At 38.1% G+C, this 24,821-nt stretch overlaps 1 protein-coding gene across 2 annotated transcripts in view; it reads right to left on the bottom strand.

Annotated features, from left to right (window-relative positions):
• The window catches only part of EPB41L5 (erythrocyte membrane protein band 4.1 like 5), a 138,102-nt gene that overhangs the window by 60,414 nt on the left and 52,867 nt on the right, over positions 1–24,821 (bottom strand). Inside the window, exons 12-17 of one of the 2 annotated variants that reach the window (XM_056117672.1) lie at positions 15,816–15,985; positions 14,378–14,484; positions 13,468–13,495; positions 7,734–7,776; positions 7,091–7,203; positions 1,988–3,342 (exon numbers count right to left, since the gene is read on the bottom strand). In XM_056117672.1, the coding sequence (XP_055973647.1) occupies positions 3,162–3,342; positions 7,091–7,203; positions 7,734–7,776; positions 13,468–13,495; positions 14,378–14,484; positions 15,816–15,985 (642 nt within the window). In that variant the 3' untranslated portion in view covers positions 1,988–3,161. Of the gene's footprint in view, positions 1–1,987; positions 3,343–7,090; positions 7,204–7,733; positions 7,777–13,467; positions 13,496–14,377; positions 14,485–15,815; positions 15,986–24,821 lie in introns of those variants that run through there. The other variant, XM_056117671.1, reaches the window with a different exon arrangement.

Raw genomic sequence — 24,821 nt, 5'->3', positions numbered from 1 at the left:
GTGGTGAAAGGAGGCTGGTGCTCTGGTGGTGGATGTGGTGTACCAACACTGTATAGCTGACAACTTATTAACTCTATTATAAATATGATGGGACAGGAGACATAGTGCAGTGGTTGAGGCATTTGTCTTGCATGTAGCCAACCCAGATTCAATCCCCAGTCCCCCAAGTACTGCCAGGATGATTCCTGAGCACAGAACTAGGAATAAGACTTAGGTGGATATAGCCCAAAAGCCTCCACCTGCAAGAAAATAATTTTTTTTCAAGCTTTCCTAAAATTGAGACTGCAGCAACAGTACAATAGGTAGGGTATCTGCCTTGCACCTGGCCGACCAGGTCTGATTCCTTGGAGCCCTGTGTGGTTTCCCAAACCCATCAGAAGTAATCCCTGAGAACAGAGCCAGGAGTAAATCCTGAGCACTGCCGGGTGTACCCCCCGCCAAAAAAAAACACCTTTATCTAAAATATTGTTTTAATTATACTGACATAAAATATTATATTTTTATATAGCCTACTTTAAAAAATAAACATAGAAAGTTTTTCCTGTAAATTAGCTTAAAGGTATATTTTCAACTAACTTACCAAGGTCAGAAGGATTAGTTTATACTCAAGAGCTAGGAAATGGTTTTGAGGTATTTTTATTATATTAACACGAATTATGTTAATCTAGCAAAAGCACTGAGGTTAAACAACATAAATAGAGTTCTGTGCTGATTGCTCCCCTGAACAACAGGATAATGTCCAAACAGGGCTGTTCTGGAGGATGTTAGTTTTCAAAACCAGAATGTGTGCTGACCCTTAAAGCACATACAATGCAGAATATACTGATGACAATCTAAGAAATTTCAAACCTTCATAAAAAGCTTCACAGCTACGGTAACAAGCTTATCCATCATGAAAATACTACCAAGGATATTCATAACCTTTAATATGAAATTCTAGAAAATATAAAGACTATATAAAACAAATTTCAATGTACCACCATTCTGTCTCAACCCTTTACTTCCCTAACTCCTTTTTGCTGCCTTCTTTCCCAACCATCCCTCCAACCCAAGGTCTATAATCAGGAATTAACTAAAACCTACAGCAAGGTTCTCAAAGAAAGAAAAGTCTCATGATAGCTATGCTTCTTGCATTATTTAAATGTCATAGCACTGATGAACTCAAATTCTAAATATAAAAATTACTACTTTTATATAAAGTGAAGATTTTACTCTTCAATTATAATTATTCCATATTTCCCAGTTTAATTCCACTAAAGATACATTGAAGCCTTCTATTAGCAGTCTGATCTTCATATGTCAAGATTAATATTAATATGAAAAAAGTTAAATCACAGGACATTCCAAAATAGCAGGTAAGCTCTGTTAATATCCTTCTTGGATTTCTAGTATAGGAATAATAGGTTCCAAGTCATATTCACACCCATGAACTTTTCTTTAATGGCATAAATAAACTTCTATGTCTTGAAACAGTATGATTCAAATTACTTTATGAAACTGCTGCCAATAATAAATAACAGCTATAATTTCAGGTACAAAATGTCTAAAACAACTAAGGAGAACAAAAGTGGCCATCATTCTAAATGATGCACTGAGATAGGAATTTGGGTTACTTAGATGTGTTAGGGCTGGAGTGATAGCATAGCAGTAGGGCGTTTGCCTTGCATGCAGCCAGCCTGGCCGAGCCAAGTTCGATTCCTCTGCCCCTCTTAGCGAGCCTGGCAAGCTACCAAGAGTATTCAATATGCCAAACACAGTAACCAGAAGTCTCACAATGGAGATGTTACTGGGCCCGCTCGAGCAAACTGATGAACAACGAGAGGACAGTGACAGACAGATGTGTTAAAGAATAAGTGTACATCCCTTTATAAAATAAACTTGGACTGAAACCTGACTATAAATCTCATTTGCAAAATACTACTTAGTTATGCTTATGTCTTCATTTGACAAAATTATTACATTTGCAATCAGCAGTACAGTAATAAAGTCCCATGGAACATGTGTCTGGTAGAGAAGGATAAGACTGAGCTGCAAGGTGAGCAGTATGTCTGTCATGAAGTATTACAAATTCTTAGACTACCATATAACTTCAAATTACTACATACATGGTTTAAAAGTTTGAAATATTTGTTAAAATTTTCTTTTAAAAGAAAATGCTTCCTTTTACAACACTTTGCATAAAATCAGAAATGTAAGTTTTCCAGTTAATCGGAAATAAATAACCCCCCCCAAAAGTGAATAATTACATTCTAAACATCATAAAGCACCAACTATAGTAAGATAGCTAATCAATTTTAAAATAATATTATTTGGCTTCAGAATTTTATTTTAAAAGTTCATACAAGGTCAGATTGTAAGGTTGTTGAATACTTGGGAAATCTATCGGGTGCACAATATGTAAGAAAAAAGAAAAGAGTGAAAAAACAAAAGCGAGTACATTTTCCATTTTCTAAAACCATTTAGTAGAAAGGTAACCATTTAATTAACTATTGGTTAATCAGTTAAACATGTAGAAGTAAACATTCAGATTGAGCCATAAATAATGTGATTCACATAAATCACATTAACAATATGATTTTGACATCTTTTGTATATTTAAAACATTTGTTTACTAAAAATTAAAAGTGTATTAAGTTTTAAATTAATTAAAATGATAGCATCTTAGGCACTTAATTTAAATTAAGGCATGGATCACTAGTTGGAAATATTAAAAATAACATGTAAAAGTAGTTTCATATTAATATCAAAAGTAGGCTAATATAAGCCTGGAATACACATGTGAGTGGGCTTTTAGTTGGTTGATTTTTAACTTCAACCTAGTTGTATGTCATGGACTACAGAGATGATGGGTTGCTTGTTCACACACACAAACCTTCTAAGACCTCTTTTGAGTGATTTGTTAACATGTTATAATCATGCAAAACCTTCCCATAATTACAAAAATACATACCCTTCTCAGCAAAAAATATCTGTCATTATTACTGATGATATATAGTTTCTTCCGATCTAACACTACATATCTAGATACTCGACATAAAAAAACTCCTTCCAAACTTCCCTAACTTCATCAATCCTCTTTAAACACCAGAAATACATATCACCAATTTGTACACCAGCCACTCTCATGACAAAGTCCTCTCAATGCCTAAGTGGTTTAACACTCATATCTCAGTCATGGCTGCAGGGCCAGGAAAATGAGCATCATGATGGACTCCTGCATTCTTCACATTGTGCTCATGGACAAAATCAGTGTAGTTCCTATATGCAGGCTGAGGTGGGGACAAAGCCCTCGTGTTCCACTGGTTTCCACCATGTTGAGAGCAGTCACTGGCAGCAGAGAGCCTGGATGGTTGGGGAGTGGGAGGGGAGCACAGTTAGTCAACAGGAAAAGGAGAAAATGAATGTGTAAGAGGTGAAAGAGAAAGTGAATAACATGCACCGTTATGAGAGTTTTCAACACTACTCATGCAATGATAAAATTTAAGATTAACAGAGGGAAATTCACGGTTATATGTAGTAGAAAACGTCAAAATGGAAATATGTATAAGTAATCAGAATCAGTTAAGTGAACTAAACAGCACAGAGGCGGGACACTCTGTTATCTATCCCTGATGTTGCTATCAAATTTGGTCAAAATATCCTTTGCATTTCTTTTTTTTGCCTTTTTGGGTAACACCCAGAGATGCCCAGGGGTTACTCCTGGCTCTGCACTCAGGAATTACTCCCGGCAATGTTCAGGGGACCATATGGGATGCGGGGATCAAACCCAGGTCAGCCACATGCAAGGCAAATGCCCTACTCGCTGTACCATCGCTCCAGCCCCTTGTTTCCATTTCTGAGAAAAATATTTCTCTACTTCAAATATTTGGAACAATCAATCCACAGAAGGACAAAAGCATATATACAGAAAAGGCCAATTGTAGAACCTATTCCTCCAATTAAATAATGTCATAAAACTGAAATAGGGAAACAAAATTCAAAATGAATTTAAGAAAATCTACCCTAAAAGACCATTTTACATCAGTGTTGCCTATTAACAAATGACAATTGTTCCTTCTGTAATTGAAGTTCAAAGAACCTCGGAAATTCAACAGGTACAGACAATGCAATGAGAATGTTAGTCCTCTCCAAAAAAAGTTTAATAAGCATAGTAGATACATCTTATCGTACAGAACTATACAGAAGATCCCACAGAATTATGAAAGTGAGGCATGCATATAAGCAGTTCTGGTGAGAAATGATCAGTCCTCCAGTAGAAAGTAAGCATTTGCCACAATTCAGAAAATTAAGGTTTTGTGACATGACAAATAAGACAGCATATATTTCAGATAACTGCAAGATATTTTTAAAAAATTCAACCAAAACATGATTCTTTAGCATTTTTCTCAAGAAAACTTGAAAACAAATTAACTTCAGAGAGTTTTTTCAGGATAAACTGAAATCTTTAACAGTATCATCATCTCTCCTTTATTGAAAATACTATTTATTCATTGACTCTAACCCATAAAATTAATGACCCTAAAACTAGGAACTCTAAAAATTTAGAAAATTATGTTCCCAAATATGCTTTGATGGTTTATAAGTGATTTATAGGTTTAAAACATGTTTGTTCAGCTCTCTAACCTAACAGATAACTCTTTCTCCCTCTCTCCTATTTCATTATATAAAACGTACTTCAATAAAATATACTTCAAAAGCAAGTAAAATTTGCTTTATTGAAAGATGAAAATTTAAATACTGGGTAGTTCTATGTTACTTGATGTAACAAATCATTCACTGAAAAAAATAAAAAGGTATCATTTAGACAATACCAGCAAAAAAAAAAAAAACTGAAAAAATTAGGGAATAGGTTAGATAGTTTAATCTAACCAGTTTAGGTTAAAAGTCACAGATGATCCCACTCATATGTAGAGTAAAAGGAAGTAAAGAAAGGGATTAGACTGTCCCCAACAGACTAATGGAAACAAATTCTGAGACAAGATGGGGCATTGGAGAAGGAGGTGGAAGGGATGATGAGTCACGAAACACTCTGGAGGATTAGAGTAATTATAAAATAAGCACTTCAGTACTATTGTAAACTATGGTAACTCAATTTTAAAAATTTAAATAAAATTAAAAGTCAGTAACAGAGCTTCTATATGTAAATTTTAAATACATAAACTGGCTACAAGTTATCTGTCACAGGTAGAATAGCTTATACTCTCTAAAGGAGGACTGTTTCATACTGACTTAAAAGTATTAAAAGTCAAAGCATGCAGAAGCAAAGAATGAAGCAGAAAAGCAGTTAAAATTAAATTCATAAGCTCTAAGATATATCAAATATATATTCAATACATGCCACTATTGACGTATACTTAGGGCTCATTAGATTTTTGGGATCATCATTTCCCTCCATTCAACAAAAGAGGTCTCAGTATAATTACATAAAGGACACACTATTTCAGTTTTTTTTTTTCGTTTTTTTAAAAAAATTCATTACTTTTTTTATGATCTATTTTAGATATTATGATTCAATATTACCTCTCTGAATTCTAAAAAGGAACTATTTATATGTACCTATCTAAATGAGAAAACTTAATATTCAGTGCCATAATAAAGAATGCAAGTAAACAAGACATTCACGTAAAAGTGAAAGGTGAACATATTTTAAGTTCATTAACAGTTAAAGTATTAGGGGCTGGCAAATAAGACAGCAATTGTAAGGCACTAGCTTTCCATGGTTCAATTCTCCACCACCATATACAATCTCCCAGCAGTGCCAGGAGTAATCCTGGAGCACAAACAGAGCCCTGAGCACAGTCAGATGTGGCCCCATAAATTAAAAAAACTGAAACTATTAATAGAATGATTCCTTATTAACAGGGCTTAATGGTAGCATCAAGAATAAAAACAGCTGCCTACCAGAGCAATGTTTTCAGAAAGAAACTGAAGAACCTCTTTTAAATGGCATAAGAAATTTAAGACTAAACTATGACATTCAGAAGCTTATTTAAAAACACAAACACAAAGTACCTCCACCACTCTCAAGTAGAAATGGCGATATGGACAGTGAGAAAAATGGAAGTGAGGGAAAGAAATTCCTTCAGTCTCAGAAACTAAAATTCTTTGGAAATAAAGCAAAAATATACCCCAAGCACAAGAACCAAAAGCACCTTGCAGTTAGTTAAGCCAAAATCACAGTGAAAAACAATTACATAGCAAAGTCTGAAAACAATCACCAACCACGGTTGACCCACCACCACGAAGGAAGAACTGGTTGCAAGAAAGTTGACCAAAACCTTGAAGTCACCACAGAAACTCATTTAAGTTCAGGTACTAAACAAACTAAGAGCAAGAGAAAAAGAGAAAAACTCTTGAATTATCAAAGTTCATTTTATAAAGAAACCAAACTTGAACACATGATGCAAGCAATTCACATGAACAATCAATCAAATAATTCCCAAGGAGCCCTCCCAAGTAAATAAATACTTATTTAGTGAAAGATGAATACCTTTGATTAACCCAGTAGGCCACAAAGTATCCATATTTGTATATTTACTATTAATCTTAAGAGACCCTAGAAATGTAAGCAAATGAAAAAAATATCTTCCCTATCATCTGTTTGTCTCTCCAGCCCCCAAAATGGAGCAGCTTGATCTTTATTCGACTGTAATCAAGTTTTTCATTTTATCTTTAAGCCTTTAATAAAGAAAACACACTCAATGCAGTAGAATCATGCATAGTGCACTGTTATGAGGAAAAACATGGAATGGGCATACACAGATCTGAGAAAAGGTTCTATTTACTAGCTTTGAAGTCTTTTTTTGAAAAAAAGAAAAAAAGTCACACACCCACTCACAGATCATGTTGACCAAAATAAGGAGAGCTGTCCAATGCTTCTTCATTTGCATAACAGCACTTCCTTCTTCACTTATGTCCCTTACTTTCTCTTCATTCCAATAATGATTGCTTAAAAACATTTCTTTTCAGCTTACAAATATGAATAATTTGTTTATAATCATACTAAAAATACTCTGAGATTATGACTGGGAATTTAGAGTATCATTAAACAAGAAAGCAATTTTTAGTTTGGTTTAAGGTGTTAACAAACCATTTCTTGTTGTGATCTGGTCCAGGACTCCTCTGAAGATTCTCTATCTCCACGAGCACAGGACCAGAGGGAACAGAAGAACTCACAGGCAGAGTGGCTCTCATACCCCAAGCCTTTGAATACAAATTTTAAAAGTCATCAATTATATCTAGAAAAAAGACCTCTTGACAAATACAGGCAGTATTAAATTGAAATATGTTTACATAGTGAATGAATTACTGAATGTTCTATACCACTTTAGAGATAATCTAATTGAATACTAGTATTTTACTTGACAGGATTTATAAAAATAAAAAATAGTTTATAGAGCACCTATTTTATTAACAATTCACAGGATAAATAAAATATAATGGAACTTAGGGCTGGAGTGATAGTACAGCAAGTAAGATATTTGGCTTGCACATAGACGATTCCCGGTACCCCATATGGTCCCTGAAGCTCACCAGGAATGATCCCTAAATACAGAGTCAGGAGTAAGCAAAAGAAAATAATAAGGGGGGATTATTAAGTCATCATACAGTAAGAAAATTAAAATGCATAAAATTTTCTCAAAATTATACCACTATAAAAATTCAATTAATACTATTGTTGACCATGATCAACTATAGTGCATTAGTATTTTAGAAGTCTAACATTGTCTTACCTGCTGGGAGCCATTACTCTGGGATGAAATATTATTGTGAATACTGTAATGGAAAAAAATATATATTAAAAATTATAATAATTCTAGGCTTTACATCTTTGGGGACAGAGTGATAGTACAGCAGGGAGGGTGTTTGCCTTGAATGCAGCCAACCCGGGTCTGATTCCCACATCTCATATGAGCCCCCAAGCATGCCAGGAATAATTCCTGAGTGCAGAGCTAAGAGTGACCACTTAACACGACAGATGTGACCCCCAAACCAATAATAATAATTAATAATTTTTAAAATGTAGTTGTTTGTTAATATAACAATTCAATATTCATATGTTGTAGTAATTAATACCCGTTCACATTAGTTTCAGAAAGAAAAATTTTCTCATTGTAAGAACTACCAAAATTTACTATAGTTTATTTTAAGATACATAAAATGCTTTATTTTTAATGAAACTGTTTTGTTTTAAACACAGAAAAACATCTTGTTTATATAGCAAACTGAAGTGAAATGTAACCAGAAAATATGTTTTTATAGGTTAAGCAACTAGCTTTCTAGTTTGCTCATTTATAGCTCCATAGTTTAATACTGCATCTAAAAGTTATATTTTCTGTAATTCTGTTTATTCTCTGAACATTATCAAAGATGGAAAAATGTAAACATAGCACAAATGATTCCTTAAATTCCAAATATTTTAGAAATATGCCTAAATAAACAAATATGTATATTCCCTACTCTATCAATATTTTTCAGGGTCAGCAATAGCTCAGAATTTTATAACTCAAAAGGCCTTAGTATAAACTTGAAAGTTAGAAATTTCTCTGTACTGTCTTCTCCAAATTACCTTACGATTAATTTTTTTTTTGTTTTGTTTTGAGGCCATACCCTGCAATGTTCAGTATCATCTTCCAGATTACTTGTTTCTTCCCCCTCTAAATGGGAGAACTTCTAGTAGGCTATCCAAAAAGATGAATAACAACATAAAGTTATTCTGGGGCAAGGAATCGAGATAGTTCAAGGATGGAAGCTCAGACCTTGTATCGATCACCAGTACCACACTGCCCACCAACTTGCCCTGACACTAGCCACATCCTAATGTGCTGCTGGTCATGCCACAAGGCTGGGTTTCACTGTGCAGTGCTACTCTGGGACCGACAAGACAGCAAAAGAGGTCCTCTACCACACGCACACAAATTTTACTTTTGGGGCCAGAGATAGTTCAAGGGTTACGCAGCAGCCAATTGTGGTTCAATATGTGGAACATGTGGTCCTCCCCACCCCCCTAAGCACTATAGCACTGCCCTCCTGTTGTTCACCGATTTGCTGAGAATCAACAAATTGTGAGAATTGTTACTGTTTTTGGCATATCGAATACGTCACGGGTAGCGTGCCAGGCTTTGCCATGTGGGTGAGATATTCTTGGTAGCTTGCTGAGCTCTCCGAGAGGGACAGAGGAATCGAACCTGGGTCAGCCAGGTGCAAGGTAAACACCCTACCTGCTGTGCTATCACTCCAGCCCCTAAGCACTACTAGAAGTAATTCCTAAGCGCAGAGCCAGGAGTAGGCCATGAAAACCACCAGTTTGGGCTAAAAAAAGATTAAAAAAAAAAGAAAAGAAAAGAACATGCTTCTAAAAGTGATGTTAGGGCAGGAGTGATAGTACCGTAGATAAGGTACTTGCCTTATGTACAGCTAACCTGGGGTCCCCTGAGTATGCCAGGAGTGATCCCTGATCTGAGGAGTAAGCCCCAAGTACAGCCAGATGTGGCCCAAAACCATTCCTCCGACCCCAAGCCCATTCCAAAAACATTTAAAAAGAAGAAAAAAAATAAGTTAATTGGATGATACCTCCCTGTTTTCAAACAATCTGAAATATAGAAGTGCTATTTTCTGATAATTTATATTATTTCAACTCTACTAAAGACAAAGAAGGAACAATCACTGATCTAATCCAAGAGTCCCATTTCAAAGCAGTAACAGATCCCCTTTACTCTGAAATTCCCTCTAATCAATTCTCTCACTCTATCTTTATTTTCCTATTTTCTGTTTCATAACTTCATCCATTAATCTTGTAACATGAGTACATGAATGGCATGTGAACTGCTTTCAGTATATCTTCCTACCATTTTTGCTAGCCAAGATTCAAAATGTAAGACTAAGAAGATGGCTCAAAGGGCTGGAAAGCATACTATTTCTGGGAGAACCGCAAGTAAATTCTGCACTATCTCATGTTCCCCAGTAAACACCACTGGGGTGATCCCTAAGAACTGAGTCAGAGTAAGCCCTGAGCACCATGGATGTGGGCCTAAACACCATCCCCCCCAAGAAAAGATAAAATAATAAACGAGTTCCATGAACAAATTAAAACATCTCCCAGTCAAAGTACAAGGTTAAAAAGCTTTTTAAGTCAAATATTTATGCTTGTTCAAAGTGTACTGTTTTTCATGGTTCACCAGAGCAAAACTGCTCATGCAAACAGTACCAAGTACAAGAGAGAAAGGGCATCATGCCAGTTCAAGCTCACTTTATCTCTCAAGCACTGCTATGAGGATTAATGACCTTCAAGAGAATTGTGTTTCCCCATTATATTTCAATGTTAAAGTTTGCTTAATTCTTTTTTTAAAGTATCATTTCTTTAAATCAGTTATTTAAGGTATGTTCAAGAACTACTAAAAAAATACAAAGAAATAAAGGGATTAGGGTGGGAGACAGTTAAGTGGTTAGTGCATATGCCTCATATGTGCCCAACTTGGGTTCAATCCCCCATATAACATGATCCTCATAGCATTGCCAGGTGCAATCCCAGAGGCCCCCCAAAAGCATCAAGTCCAGAAACAGAGACCTTCAGCATTACCAAGGTGACCTGGGTATCTCTGGCACTGAAGTTAGCAGCATCACACTTTCAATTCAAGTCACTGCATTGAAACTACAGTCCAAATGGTCAAGAATTGCTGGTGTGGGGCTGGAGCAATAGCACAGCGGGTAGGGCGTTTGCCTTGCACGCAGCCAACATGGCCGATACAGGTTCGATTCGCAGCATCCCATATGGTCCCCCGAGTACCGCCAGGAGTGATTCCTGAGTGCATGAGCCAGGAGTGACCCCTGAGCATCGTTGGGTGTGACCCAAAAAGCAAAAAAAAAAAAAAAAGAATTGCTGGTGACCCCCACCCTAGACTTCCTAAGGATCACCTGGAAATTCCCACCCCCCCCAAGAAATTTTAAAACTCAACACATCAAAGTCTCAAGATATGATTAAACAGAAAAAAATTTAAAAGTACCAAACAAATTCTGAAGAGAATCAAACATAATGAAAATGACTAATTCACTAGAACACTGCAGCAGATTTGAGTAAGCTGAAAGATCAGTGCTTTAACATGAGATTTTTCTAGTTTACAGAACAGAGGAAAAACTGGAAAAATGAGGAGATCTAGAAACACAGGACACTAATAAATATACCGTCTATGTGTAATGGAAGTTCTAAAAGTAGAGAAGAACAGAAAAACTAAGAAAATAGTAGCTATAAATTTCTCAAATTTGATGAAAATATCATGAAAAAAGTTATCAAAAGAGAACTGGATTGGCAATACTACTGTAAAACTAAATGGATTATGCAACAAGAAACTTTTGAAACAACAAAGAACATTATATTACAATAAGAGAAACACAAATAATATAACCCAAGGAAAAGCCCCAAGATATAGGAAGCAAAAATTCAAAGAACTGAAGGAAAACACAGACAATAAACAGTACTTAGACTCCAAGCTCCCTCTTCATAAGGAACAAGAGATAAAACAAGCAACAAAGACAGTCTTGAACGATGGGTAAGCAAACTAGAACTAACCAATGTCTAGATACCATATCTCTCAACATCAGTAGAATATAGATTTTCCTCAAGTGCATCTGAAGCAATTTCCATAAAACTCATTATATATAAATACACATATAACAAATACTGGGAAATTAAGCAAAAGACTGCCAAGTAACCTATGAGTCAAAAACATATCCTAAGAGTAGTTAGAAGATAATCTCGAATGAATGAAGATGAGAATACAACATACCAAAACTATGGAATATGGGAGAGAAATTTATAGCTGAAAACGCTAAATTAGAAAAGAATAAGAGCTAATAAAACTTAAGTTACTAATAAATCAAATTAAACTAGAAACAAAAGGAAGAGATAAAGTATTAGAATAAAAATTAATCAAAAACCCAAAAAATCAATAAACAAAACCCTTTCTCTGTAAAGACCAACATAATATATGAATACATGTATGCCACAAATTAGATGACTTAAATGAAATGGGCAAATTCTATAAAGTCACAAACTTCCTTACTGACTCAAGATGAAAAATAAAGTGGTGGGATGAACAAAGAGTATAGCAGGTAAAACACACTTACTCTACATATACTTGACCTGGATTCAATACCCAGCACCAGATATGGTCCTCGGAACATCACCAGAAGTGACCTCCAAGCACAGAGCTAGAAGTGAGCCCTCTAGAAGTGAGCCCTGAGCACAACTGGTGTCACACACACACACACACCACACACACACACACACACACACACACAAACCAAAAAAAAAAAATAAAGAAAAAAGAAAAGAAAAAGAAAATCCGAATAGACTAAATAAGAGGTTGACTTGAGAAATTTAAAGCTTCAGACAAAAAGAAAGTTCAAGCAAAATGATTCTAACATTGACCCACCATACATTACAAACAGTTCAGCTCAAATTCTTAGACTCTTGCCCAAAACACAATAACGAATATTCCCTAATTCAGTGAAGCCAATATTACACTGATAACAAAACCAGTAGACATTACAGAAAAACTAAAGACCAATATCTTGATGAATATATACATATGAATCCAAAACAAAACACTAAAAACCAAATCCAGCAAAGAATAAAGGATTATATACCAAAGCCAAATGGTATTTACCCCAGGAATAAAATTACTCAGCTGTACTCATCCCCCTCAATTTTTGTTCCTTAAGCTCCTTTTGTGCAAAGATGACAATTTTCTCATCTTTTATTTTCAGTCACATACCAGCAGTGTATGCCCAGGGAAGAAGACACAGACACATGCCTGTGGGTTGCTTGGAGACCAGAATGTTCTTGTAAATCACATTTGCAAACCCAAGGGACTCTGTAGAGTGCTAAGATTCTTCTAGTTTTCAGGTTTTCACACTTACTCAGCCTACCACTGTTTCATTTTTGGTTTTATTTTTTTCAGGAAAAAGTTTATTCGTTATTGCCCCACCCCCAGCACTGGCTGGAGCGTCAGCACAGCAGGTAGGGCATTTGCCTTGCACGCGGCCAACCCGGGTTCAATTCCTCTGTCCCTCTCGGAGAGCCCGGCAAGCTACCAAGAGTATCCCGCCTGCACGGCAGAACCTGGCAAGCTCCCCCTGGTGTATTCGATATGCCAAAAACAGTAAAAACAAGTCTCACAATGGAGACGTTACTGGTGCCCGTTCGAGCAAATCAATGAACAACAGAACAGTGCTACAGTGCTACCAGTAACAAATGTATCATTATGAGTAGCACACATATCCCATCTGCACTTTATTTCTTTAAACTGCTTTACTTTTTCTATTATCAGATGTACAAGTTTGTTCGTTCCTTGCTATATCTTACATTGCTTAAAGGCAACATAACATTGATAGATGATGATTTAAATAATGACATCATAAATTCTAGAACATCCTGCATTAGTTCCTAAGTAACAATATATAACTTACCTGAGTTCTTCTGGTTTTGATGTACTTGCTGAAAAAACAAATACCCCATTAGTTTATTCTTATGTGGAAAATAATTTCACTATTCATAAAGTTTACTTGTTCCATAAACTATAGTTTCCCAACCTCCCAAACTATAGAGTCCCAATTATAAATTAAAAAATCTGAGGCTGGAGTGGTAGTACAATAGGAAGGGGGTTCTTTGCACCTGGCTGACACAAGTTCGCTTCTTGGCACCCCTAATGGTCCCCTAAGCACTGCAGGAGTGATCCCTGAGGAGAGTTAAGAGTAGGTCCTGAGCCAGATATGGCTGGAAACCAAAATAAATTAATGAATGAATAAATGAATAGTGAAAATCTCTAGTTCAAAAATAATCTAAGTTCATAATGTGTCAACAGTAATTATTTTCATTTTATTTTTATTTAGTTATTTTTGTTTTTGAGGGCACACTACGCTATGCTAATAAGTTCTTACTTTTGGCTCCGAGGACAGGGATGAGGACCACTCCTGGTGGGCTTAGGGGACCACATGGGATGCTGTGGATTGAACCTGGGCAGGTCACATGCAAGGTAAGTGTCCTGCCTGCTGTATTACCTTTCCGGTCCCAATTTCCATTTTTAAAATAATAAAGCAAAAAGTTAAGCATATATAACTATCTGCAAGCCTCCAGAGCTGAGTTGAAAGACAATGAAATACTGCCAGAGAAGGGGCTGGAGCAATAGTACAGCACAGGACACCAATTTGCATGTGACTGACCCAGGTTCAATTCCCAGCACCAGATATGGTCCCCTGAGCACCACACTGGGTGTGACTCAAAAACCAAAACAAACAAATATCTTCCTCTAAGTAAAAACCAGTGCATGGTAACTTCCCAAGGAAGAACAGTCCTCGGAAACAGGACTGCATTTTTCACCTTTCATTTGTAGAGTTCGTCGGGAATATCGTTTGCTGGGCCTTCTTTCAAAAGATGCAGATCTTCTTGCTTTACTAGTTTTTGTGGTCTGATACTCAGTTTTCCCACTAAAATAAATGAATAATTATTAACAAGAATAAGAGAAACTTGATAATATCAGACAGACAAATTCTATAATCAAATACTGATAATATGATACATATAAATTCTATAATCAAAATGTTCTTAATTAGAAGCATTCTAGGGGCCAGAAGTACAACTAGAAGTGCCCTATATGCAGGAAGTTCCAGGTTCAATCCCTAGCATCTCATAGTCCATTGAAGATTAATTACAGTGTAACCTGAGCTCCACATCAATGCCCCCCCACCAAAAAAATCACCCCAAACTTTATCCCAAAGAAGTTACTAAGTCTCTTTAATCACATTATGTGATAAATGCTGTGTGAAATATGCAAGACAAAGGGTAATGCTTTTCAGTGAGGCATATTATGAGAACATATTAAATAAGTTTGAACTATTTATAGTTCAATCATCCTCTTCTGACCACACTTCTCAATGCAAAGTGTGTACTGAACTTAGCTTTCGGTTACTTTTTCTAACTGTAGTAGACATTTAAGATTTTTCCAAAATTATTTAAAACTGTTGTCAGACTCTCCACCATTTTCACTTAATTGTTAAGCAAAAGTCTATTTTTAATGTAGGTTGAACAGAAGTTCCCTTGCATGAATTTGCCACCAACAAGTTGCCATACCGTTGTACTACACTTTCTTTCTTTAAATCACACTGACTGAATATCATGGCATACTAAAGTCACAGTCGTTATCTTATATACACAAGTAAACCAAAACCTCTCTACTACTAATAAAAGAATATAAATGAAGAACCTGAGAGAATAATGGTATGTAAGGATATAAAGCACCAGAAATGTTATCCAGATAAATATTCCAACCAGTGGGAAATTTTTCTACAACAGCATTCAGCTACTAAATGGAGACTTCTTAAACGTCCTGTTATCTGACTTTAAGTTGAGGGAGAATATATAGATTTTCATTCTTTCTTTGTTTTCTTAAATAATGAAGATCAGAGGAAGACTACATACTTTGCATGCACAATACTCTGGATATTTCCCCCCCGAACATATAGAAACCCACCACCCAAAACCTTCAAAGACACACACACACACACACACACACACACACACATGCACACACACACACAATATTAAGGGATATGAAATCCATGACATAATTACAATATTTTCTGTCTGGTCAGAATATTATAACTTATAGCATTACCAATTTCCTTTTTTTGGTTGACCAATGGGAAACATTGGCAAACAGATTTTCATGTATGACTTAGTTCCCAAATATGTAAGATAAGGGGTTGACCAAACTGTTTGGTCAGTATAAAATATAGAGCAAGCAGTTATTGACATTAACCTGTATCTAAATCGTGATCCCAGTCGAATAAATCCTGACCGCTGATTACTCTTTTGGACAGGACCTCGGAGACGGAAAAAGGCATGATGTTCCACAGCACATTTCCACAAGTGTTTACATGCTTTGGGATGTTCCAGTCTAAAAACAAATGTATGCTCTTGCTCTTTGCCCTGACAAACAAAAGCACAGGAGAGATAATTATTAGGTAGCTAAACACCCCCATTCCAAATTACTCAGCTATAAACACAACCACAGTCATATCAAGAATCAAATATGTCCACATCCTTAGAAATGTTTCCTATTTGGGGCCAGAAAGTAGACAGAACATTAAGGAGCTTGACTTATATGCAGCCAACCTGGTTCAATCCCAGGTACCTCAAATAGTCCCTTGAGTCCCACCAGGACTGATCCCTGGCTGCAGAGCCAGGAGTAAGCCCTGAGCATCAGGTGTGAACTCCACCCCATCCCATGCAACAACAACAACAAAAAGAGTTTAAAGAATTTAAATGTGTCCACACATTTTGCCACAGTATTCATACTTGCTGGGATCCAGTTCAAATAATTAACATCCACACCTTTCCAAGGGTTTTATATGATTATTTCCAAGAATACATATTATCACCAACCGCATTTCACAGATCACTTCTTCAGCCTTGTTTTCCTTATGACCAAGATCATTCAGATAATAAGAAAACATAGAATTTGAACCAAGTCATTTGGATTTCCAATTATAAATTTGTCGTAACCTATACAATTTTCAATGCAAAAAGATTCCGCATATATAAACTAAAATTTATACTCTATAATTTTTTTAAAAATCTCATTTATAGTACAAAACATTGGCACAAAACCCTAATATTTCCAAGAATTAACCAATAATATATTTTATACAGATGTAATAAAAGATTAATGCATTACTATTTATTAATACTACAGAACATTATATATAGGTCAAAATGAATGAATTAGAATCACGTGATTACACAATTAGGAAAAATAAATAAAAATAATAATAATAATAAAGGCCCTCCCGTTGATCATCAATTTGCTCGAGCGGGCCCAGCATTGGAGACTTTGTTGTTACTGTGTCTGGCATATCGAATACTCTCAGTAGCTTGCTGGGCTCTCCGAGAGGGGCGGAGGAATCGAACTCGGGTCGGCCATGTTGGCTGCATGCAAGGCAGACGCCCTACCCGCTGTGCTATCGCTCCAGCCCAGGAAAAATAAATAAGCTGCATAAACATCAAACATATGGTTTCTGTAAAAAAATTTAAATAATGCTATTATGCATATATATTTGTGAAAATTTAGAAAATGTAAGGATGGTAACTCTCCAAGAATAATAATCAGCAGTCAGGAAGAAAGGGAAGAGCAGAAGGCTTAGATCTTAGCTATGTCAAATATACTACCGTTAATTCATCTATTTCTAAAAGATTTCTGAAGGAGCTGAAGTGGTAATATAGCAGGTAGTGCACCTGCCTTGCATGCACTACAGACTCAATCTTGAACCCTGGTACCGCAGATGGTTCCCCTAGCCCTGCCAAGAATGATCCCTTAGTGCAGACACAGAAATAAGCCCTGAGCACTACCAGATGTAGCCCCAAAACACACCAAAACAAATAACAAAACAGAAATAAGGGCTTCAAAGAATGTGTAGAATAAAGAGCCCTCATTCACTGATGGTAGGGACATATTCTGGTTAAGGTCCTATGAAAACAGTACAGAGATGTCTCAAAAAAAAAAAAAATGAAAATCTGAATGGACTATGCATTAAGCTATGGCGCCGTGCCCCCCTGGGAGGGAAAGCATGTCTGTCTCTTCTGCCTTCCTCCCTTCCTCCCCCTGCCCTGAGTGGCATGGTGGCCAGGTATGAGCCGACGGTGAAGGGGCAACTGCAGCCTCATGGGATTGGGGGGGGGGGGGAACCAGCACGTCCGTCCCACCCTGCCGAGACCACAAGTTGCCCCCTCTCCCTCCCAGCCACAAGTAGCTCTCTGGCAAGGCCATGGACCCAGAGGCACACAAACCAATCTCGGAACTATGCGGTTTTTGGCAGAAATCCCTCCAGACTTAATTAGTAAAATATCAAAAATCCAAAATCGCACAGCACAATGGCGGCCGCATGACATCATACAGTCTTTATAACCAGCAATAGAAAACAAATTATTTCACGATGCCTTATCAGCAAGTCTGACTGTTGGGTTAAATTTCCAAATAATAATGGTGCATCTTCTGTCGAAATAATGAATGTAATCAAAGTAGAGAGAGAGTTAAGTGGAAATCATCTGCCTCACAGGCATGGGGAGGGGTGGGATGGGGTTTCTACTGGGGTTCTAGGTGGTAGAAAATTGGCACTGTTGAAGGGATGGGTGTTTGATCATTGTATGACCGAGACTTAAACCTGAAGGCTCTGTAACTCTTCTCACGGTGATTCAATAAATTAAAAACAAAACAAAACAAAAAAGAACTGCACAATACTGGACCTAGTCCTGAGGTCCCAGCATAATCAGGGGCTTTGTAATAGCTTCTCTCTGGGGAAAGAGAGTAGAGAGGCTGTTCAGAATAGCAGCAAGAAAGCTTTGATCTGGTATGATCTCTGCTTCGGAAAAAAAAAAAATCCCTTATGATAATTTTTAATTCTATTCTTTTACCATGCTAAGGTGGTTAATCAGAATTTACACTTCCCAAGTCAATTAAAAACCTATCCCAGATTTGTATATTCCCTGGAGTTCCTGGAAATTATGGAAAATTACCTTCTCCCACCCACTCCCATACTTGGGGATCATCAGGGAGATATCCAGTGGTGCTAGAGGGATGATGCAGTGCCAGGACTCAAATCTAGGGTTTTATACTCTTAGAAAAGTGCTCTATAACTGGAGCTATCTCCAGTAATAGAGGTTTCATGCAAAACCCTCTTCATGGGTCAACTTTACAAAAGATACTTAGTACTAGGGCTAATACTAAAAGTTTCCTGATAAGATGGTTTAACACTGAATATGAGTTAATGATCAAAAAATTATAGGTCATAGAAGGAAATTATTTATCATTTTAGAAGTCAATAGACACAGCTGTTGCAGACAGGAAGCTAGGGGGACCTTGTAATTTATGGTGGGGAAAACAGCATTTAAAGTTTAAACTAGTCCCAAAACATAGAGGCCTTTGACACAAATGACCCATCTCAGAAGCCCAGAAAGTAAGAGATGCAAGTTTCCAGGCCCAAGCACAGATGCAGCCTGGATTCCCGAGACGAGAGGTAGCTGTGCCTGTGGGAAGAGAGGCTCCACCACAGGAATTAAGGCCATACAAACAACATAAAAACCAGACCATCCTCTGCTCCAAATTCCCCCCCTGGCAACTTCCCTAGCAACAAACAGGCGGGGGGTGGGGGGGTGGATGGCTTGGGCAGTATATATAAACTAAACTAACTTGACAGAGAAGAGGCACACACATGCTGCCCACACACATGCCACCTGCATCTCCCCTCTGAAGATGTGGCCTTTCATACTTGAACATTGGGATATATACTGGCTCTCTGTTCTCGAAGCCCATGTTCCTGCTTGCCTCTGTATCCTAATCTACCTTTCTCCTTTCTTCCCTTCATTTCCCTAATAAACTTAAAGAAAATTTAATTATCAAATGAACCAACAATTTTACTCCTAATTGTAGCTAGATATCTATTCCAAGAACACAAAAACACTAAGTTGAAAAACATATACTCCTACAATTACTGCAGTGCTATTTGTAATAGTCAGAATTCAGACAGAGTGCAAGTGCTCCCCAAAAGAAAGAAATAAGTTGTAGTTTATACTGATAGGAAGTGATCTAAAATCATCAGAAGCATAGAAAAAGAATATAGAATCATAGTTGTCAGAAAAAAGTGTTGGAGAAAATGGGTTTAAGGTTGAATCCATAAGATGAAAATGTTCTGGGCATCTAAGATAACTGCATAGTGGAAACACAATGTAAATCTAGTAGTATTCTAGTCTTTCATCTAGGTGCTGACCATCGCTATATATTTATTTCTGCACTAATGTGAATTGTGGGCTGGAGCGATAGCACAGCGGGTAGGGCGTTTGCCTTGCACGCGGCCAACATGGCCGACCCGAGTTTGATTCCTCCGCCCCTCTCGGAGAGCCCGGCAAGCTACCGAGAGTATTCGATATGCCAGACACAGTAATAACAAAGTCTCCAATGGAGACGTTACTGGGCCCGCTCGAGCAAATCGATGATCAACGGGAGGGCCTTTACCTTTACCTTTACCTTAATGTGAATGTACAATGAACCAAACCACAAAAACTACAAAAACTTTAAAGTTAAGCAAAAAAATCTTTGACACAAAAAGACAAAGATTGATAAGTTCACCGTTTCTGCTGTTTTTCTCAGTTCCAGCGAGGAACCCCAAGTTTTCACATACACAAGTCATGTATGTGAGAACCTGTATATGTATGTACACTATATATGTGTGTATGTAATGAGTTATTATGTATGTAATGGCTACATCCCCGGTTCCAGTTTTATAAAGTATATGATAAAATCCACCATAATCAATGCTAATAAGAAATACAATTAGTAAAATCTGTGTAATTTCTATGACTAAGGGCAAAACTTTTAAGAAACAAAGTCAACAACTCCAAAGAAAATTAGGTAAAGTATACGAACTGGACATATAACTAAAAGCTGGACAGTAAGTAAAATGTTTTAATTCAAATTTTTATGTAAAATTTTCTGTTCATAAAAATCTATGTGAAATTCTATTTTTATCTTTCGGATTAAAATATCATAAACTCAAGCAGAAAACAGGTTTATGCACTTATAAAAAAACAACTTGAGATTTTAAATGCATTAACGCCATGATCTAGAGACTCACAAATGAATCTTGGAACTGAAAACCTCACCCACAGATGTTCCAGACCTTGTGTCAGGCCAATTTCACCCAGGTGCCTCAGACGGGAGCAGGTGTCAGCCCTCTACCTGCCCCATATGAATCCTGATGACTGCAAACCTCCAGAACCCAATGAAAATCCCAGGTCCATGGGACCAGTGACTGCAAATTCCAGGCCTCAAGGGATCAGGGACTGGCTGCTCCTTCCCATCTCCACACCCCTTCAGGTCCTGGCTGTCATGCCCACGAATTGCCTCTGGGTGTCATTTAAGTGCATTAACGGCCAAGATCCAGAGACTCACAAATGAATCTTGAAATTTGAGACATCAGCTCACTGCAGAGATGTCTCTGGAACCCAATTATTTAAAATTTTAGAATTCTAGGAGCACGCGGCCATACGGGATTGAATCTAGGTTGGTTACACACAAGGTAAGTGCCTTCCTCACTGTACCATCTATCTAGCCCCGGAACTTAATTTTTTAAATTAACTTTATGAACTTTATATAAAGTTTTTAATGTATAATGCTATTCATAACAAGCAATACAAAATAAATTAGTATCTGCCTGTGGGGCAGGCTTGAGTGGTGGTGAAAAAATTTGAAATTATGGTGGTAGGAAGGAGTAATGGTGGTAGGATTGGTGTTGAAATACTGAATATAATCAATTATTGTGAAAGACTTTATGAAAAAATTTTTAAAAATTTAAAAACTTGATAAGGTCTCTTATATCCAGAACAAAGGCACTTTATTTAAGTTCTGAGAACTTGATGAAATATCTCTGTTCTGAATCATTTAAAATCATTTACTTGGGGGTGGAGCGATAGCACAGCGGGTAGGGCGTTCGCCTTACAAGCGGCCAACATGGCCGACCCGAGTTCGATTCCTCCGCCCCTCTCGGAGAGCCCGGCAAGCTACCGAGAGTATTCGATATGCCAGACACAGTAACAACAAAGTCTCCAATGGAGACGTTACTGGGCCCGCTCGAGCAAATCGACGATCAACGGGAGGGCCTTTACCTTTTACCTTTTTATGGTGTTGCCAGCAAGTCAACCTGTACCTGCGAGGCGAGTGCATCAGCAGCCTGATGATGCCTTCTGACTTCAGATACCCCAAAATTGATGCTGTGTCTTTGGCCAGACCCCAACAACTTGGGGCCAAGTTTACCAAGAAATTAAATGGCCAAAAGGTATGTGGGAGCCACACCCACAAACCACCTCCGGCTCAGCTACTTAGCTCATTTATTGGCCTTATTTCAGAGACCCATACATCTCAAAAGAGATCAAAAGACGCAGTTAGGGTTGGTGGCACAAAGGTAAGTGGGAACCTGTGACTGAGATCTCCAAGCCTGCCTGGATTGGGACTGGAATTCCGCCCTCCAGGTCCCCAGTCTTCCAGCAGCTTGGCAATCACTTGGCAAGTATGAAACTCACAAACTGACCCCAGCACCATGTAATCTCATCAACGGCCAAGACCCACAGACTATAAACTAAACTGGAAGAGAACAACACAGAATTTCCTGGACATTATATTCTATCCATAACAAGCAATACGAAATAAGTCGTCTAGCATTGCCTTTTTGGAAGGTTTGAGTGTTGGTGGGACTAGTGTCAAAATATCGAATGTAACCAAAGTAGAAAGAGAATATGGGGGAAACTGTCTGCCACACAAGCAGGGGAAAGGTTGGAAGGGGGGCTATACTGGGGATTTTGGTGGTTGGAAAATGTGCACTGGTAAAGGGATGACTATGATGACTATGACCGAAGCTCAAACATGAAAGCTTTCTAACTATCTCATGGTAAATCAATAAAAACGGGGAGAAGAAATAATACCAAAATAATAAAATAAAAGTAACATTCTGAATAATAAAGAAAAATGTAATGTGCGGGGGTATGGTGCCGCCAGCAGGTCAATCTATACCTGTGAGGCTAGTCTATCAGCAGCCTGATGGCAATGTCAGACTTTCAGATACCCCAAAATTGCTGCTGTGCCTTTGGCCAGATGCCAAAACCTTGGGGCAAAGTTTACCAAAAAAGTAAATGGCCAAAAGTTAGGTACGTGGGAGACACACCCACAAACCACCTCCGGCTCAACTATATAATTGGAGGCATGGTCTCTCTGGTTCCTGATCAACTGCTTAACAGCCATGATCCCAGAGACTCAGAAACGAATCTCAGAACCCAAAGGCTTTTAGCAGAAATGCATCCTGTTCCTGCAGTAGGTTACTGGCGCTGGGCCACTCCGGGTGGGAATAGGTTTCGTGCCTTGGCCTGTTCCCCCTGGTGGCCTGGTGACCACCATCCTCCAGAGGCCACTGGACAGTCAGGTTTGGGCCTGCAGTGAAGAGACACATGGGGCCTCACCACATGGGGGTGGAGCCAAATCTTTCTCCCCATCCCAATGAGACCCCGAGTCACCGCCTACAAATGGCCTCTCTGGATCCTGATAAAGCTGATTAATAGGCATGATACCGGAGACTCAGAAACAAATCTTGAAACCCAGTGGCTTTTGGCAGAAATGCATCTGGACTGCACACAGGGTGGCCCCTGGCTCAAAGCTAATTGGAAAGCCAGGTATGAGCCGGCGGTGACGGGGCAACTGCAGTCTCATGGGAAGGGGGGCGGTACTGGCTTGTCCTTCACGCCCTACCGAGGTCATGAGTTGCCCCCCACAAGCGGCTCTCTGGCACGGCCAGGGCTCCAGAGGCAAAAGGACTTATTCCAGAGCCTGGAAGCTTGCGGCAGAAAAGTGAATGGACCATGCGTTAAACTACGGCGCCATGTCTCCTCAGGAGGGAAAGGGTGTTGCTCCCTTCCGCCTTTCCCCTCCCTGGCAGCAAGGTGGCCGCCACCTCAAAGCTTATAGGAAAGCCAGGTACAAGCCGACAGTGACGGGGCAACTGCAGTCTCATGGGAAGGAGGGCAATACCGGCTTGTCCTTCACGCCCTACCGAGGTCACAAGCGGCTCTCCAGCACAACCATAACACCAGACACACAGAAACCAATCTCGTAATTATCTGGCTCTTTGCAGAAATCCAAAATCGTGGCCGCATGACATTATATGATTCTCATAACCAGCTATAGAAAACAAAGTATTTCACAATGCCTTTTCAGCGATTCTGATTGTTGGGGCGGGGGGGGAATTCTAAACAATAATGGTGCATCTTTTGTCGAAATAATGAATGTAATCAATGTAGAGAAGAGTTAAGTGAAAATCATCTGCCTCACAAGCATCTGGAGGGTTGGGAGGGGGGTATACTGGGGTACTTGGTGGTGAAAAATGAGTACTGGTGAAGGGAAAGGTGTTTGATCATTGTATGACTGAGACTTAAACCTGAAAGCTTAGTGACTTTTCCCACAGTGATTCAATAAATAAATATAAAAAGAAAAATAAATAAATAAAAATTAAGATGGAGTTCATGCCCAATTCAATCAGCTAATCAGTGGCTGAATAGCAGTACTCCTACAAAAAAAAAATGTAATGTGGAGTTCATGCCCAATTCAATCAGCATAATCAAAGGCTGAATAAACAGCAGTACTCCTACATTACAAAAAAAGAAAATCATTTGCTAGTAATGACTGTTCTTCTGCCACTGAGATTTCTTTTTTAAAATGTTGTGTTATTGTCTCTATAACTCTTTTCAAAGCGATTTGATAGAGCAATCAAGCATCTTCATAATAAAACTTAAAAACTTTCAACACTTGTTACTATTTAGGAATGGGGACTTACGTGTAGAGGCCCTGGATTTTACCACTGACAACACAAACGCTGCAGGTGTGGGTCTTCGTGAGCCACCACAATAGTAAGAACAGCATAAATACCCCCCAAATAAAAAAGCTTATCATTTCCTCAAGTTCTTAAAACTTAATTTTTGGTTTGTTTTGAGGTCATACTTGGCGGTTCTATCTCTTTGACCCTTAAAAATATTCTTTTAAAGGCCAAAGAGATAGCTCAAGTGGTAGAACACATGCTCTGAGTTGGACCACTAGCACTGCAAGTCCAGGTATGGCAGTGACACCGATAGAGCCTCTAAAGAACATGCAAAGCAGATGACCCAGTTTTTGTTGCTTTCTTTTCCTGAGTTACACACAGCTGTGCTCAGGGCTTATTCCTGGCTATTGGCTGAG

This window comes from Sorex fumeus, unplaced genomic scaffold (genome assembly GCF_029834395.1).
Source record: "Sorex fumeus unplaced genomic scaffold, SorFum_2.1 ptg000035l, whole genome shotgun sequence".
In the NCBI taxonomy this organism is placed as follows: Eukaryota; Metazoa; Chordata; class Mammalia; order Eulipotyphla; family Soricidae; genus Sorex; species Sorex fumeus.
The sequence above is the reverse complement of the archived record's forward strand: the minus strand, read 5'-3'. Positions and strand labels throughout refer to the sequence as shown.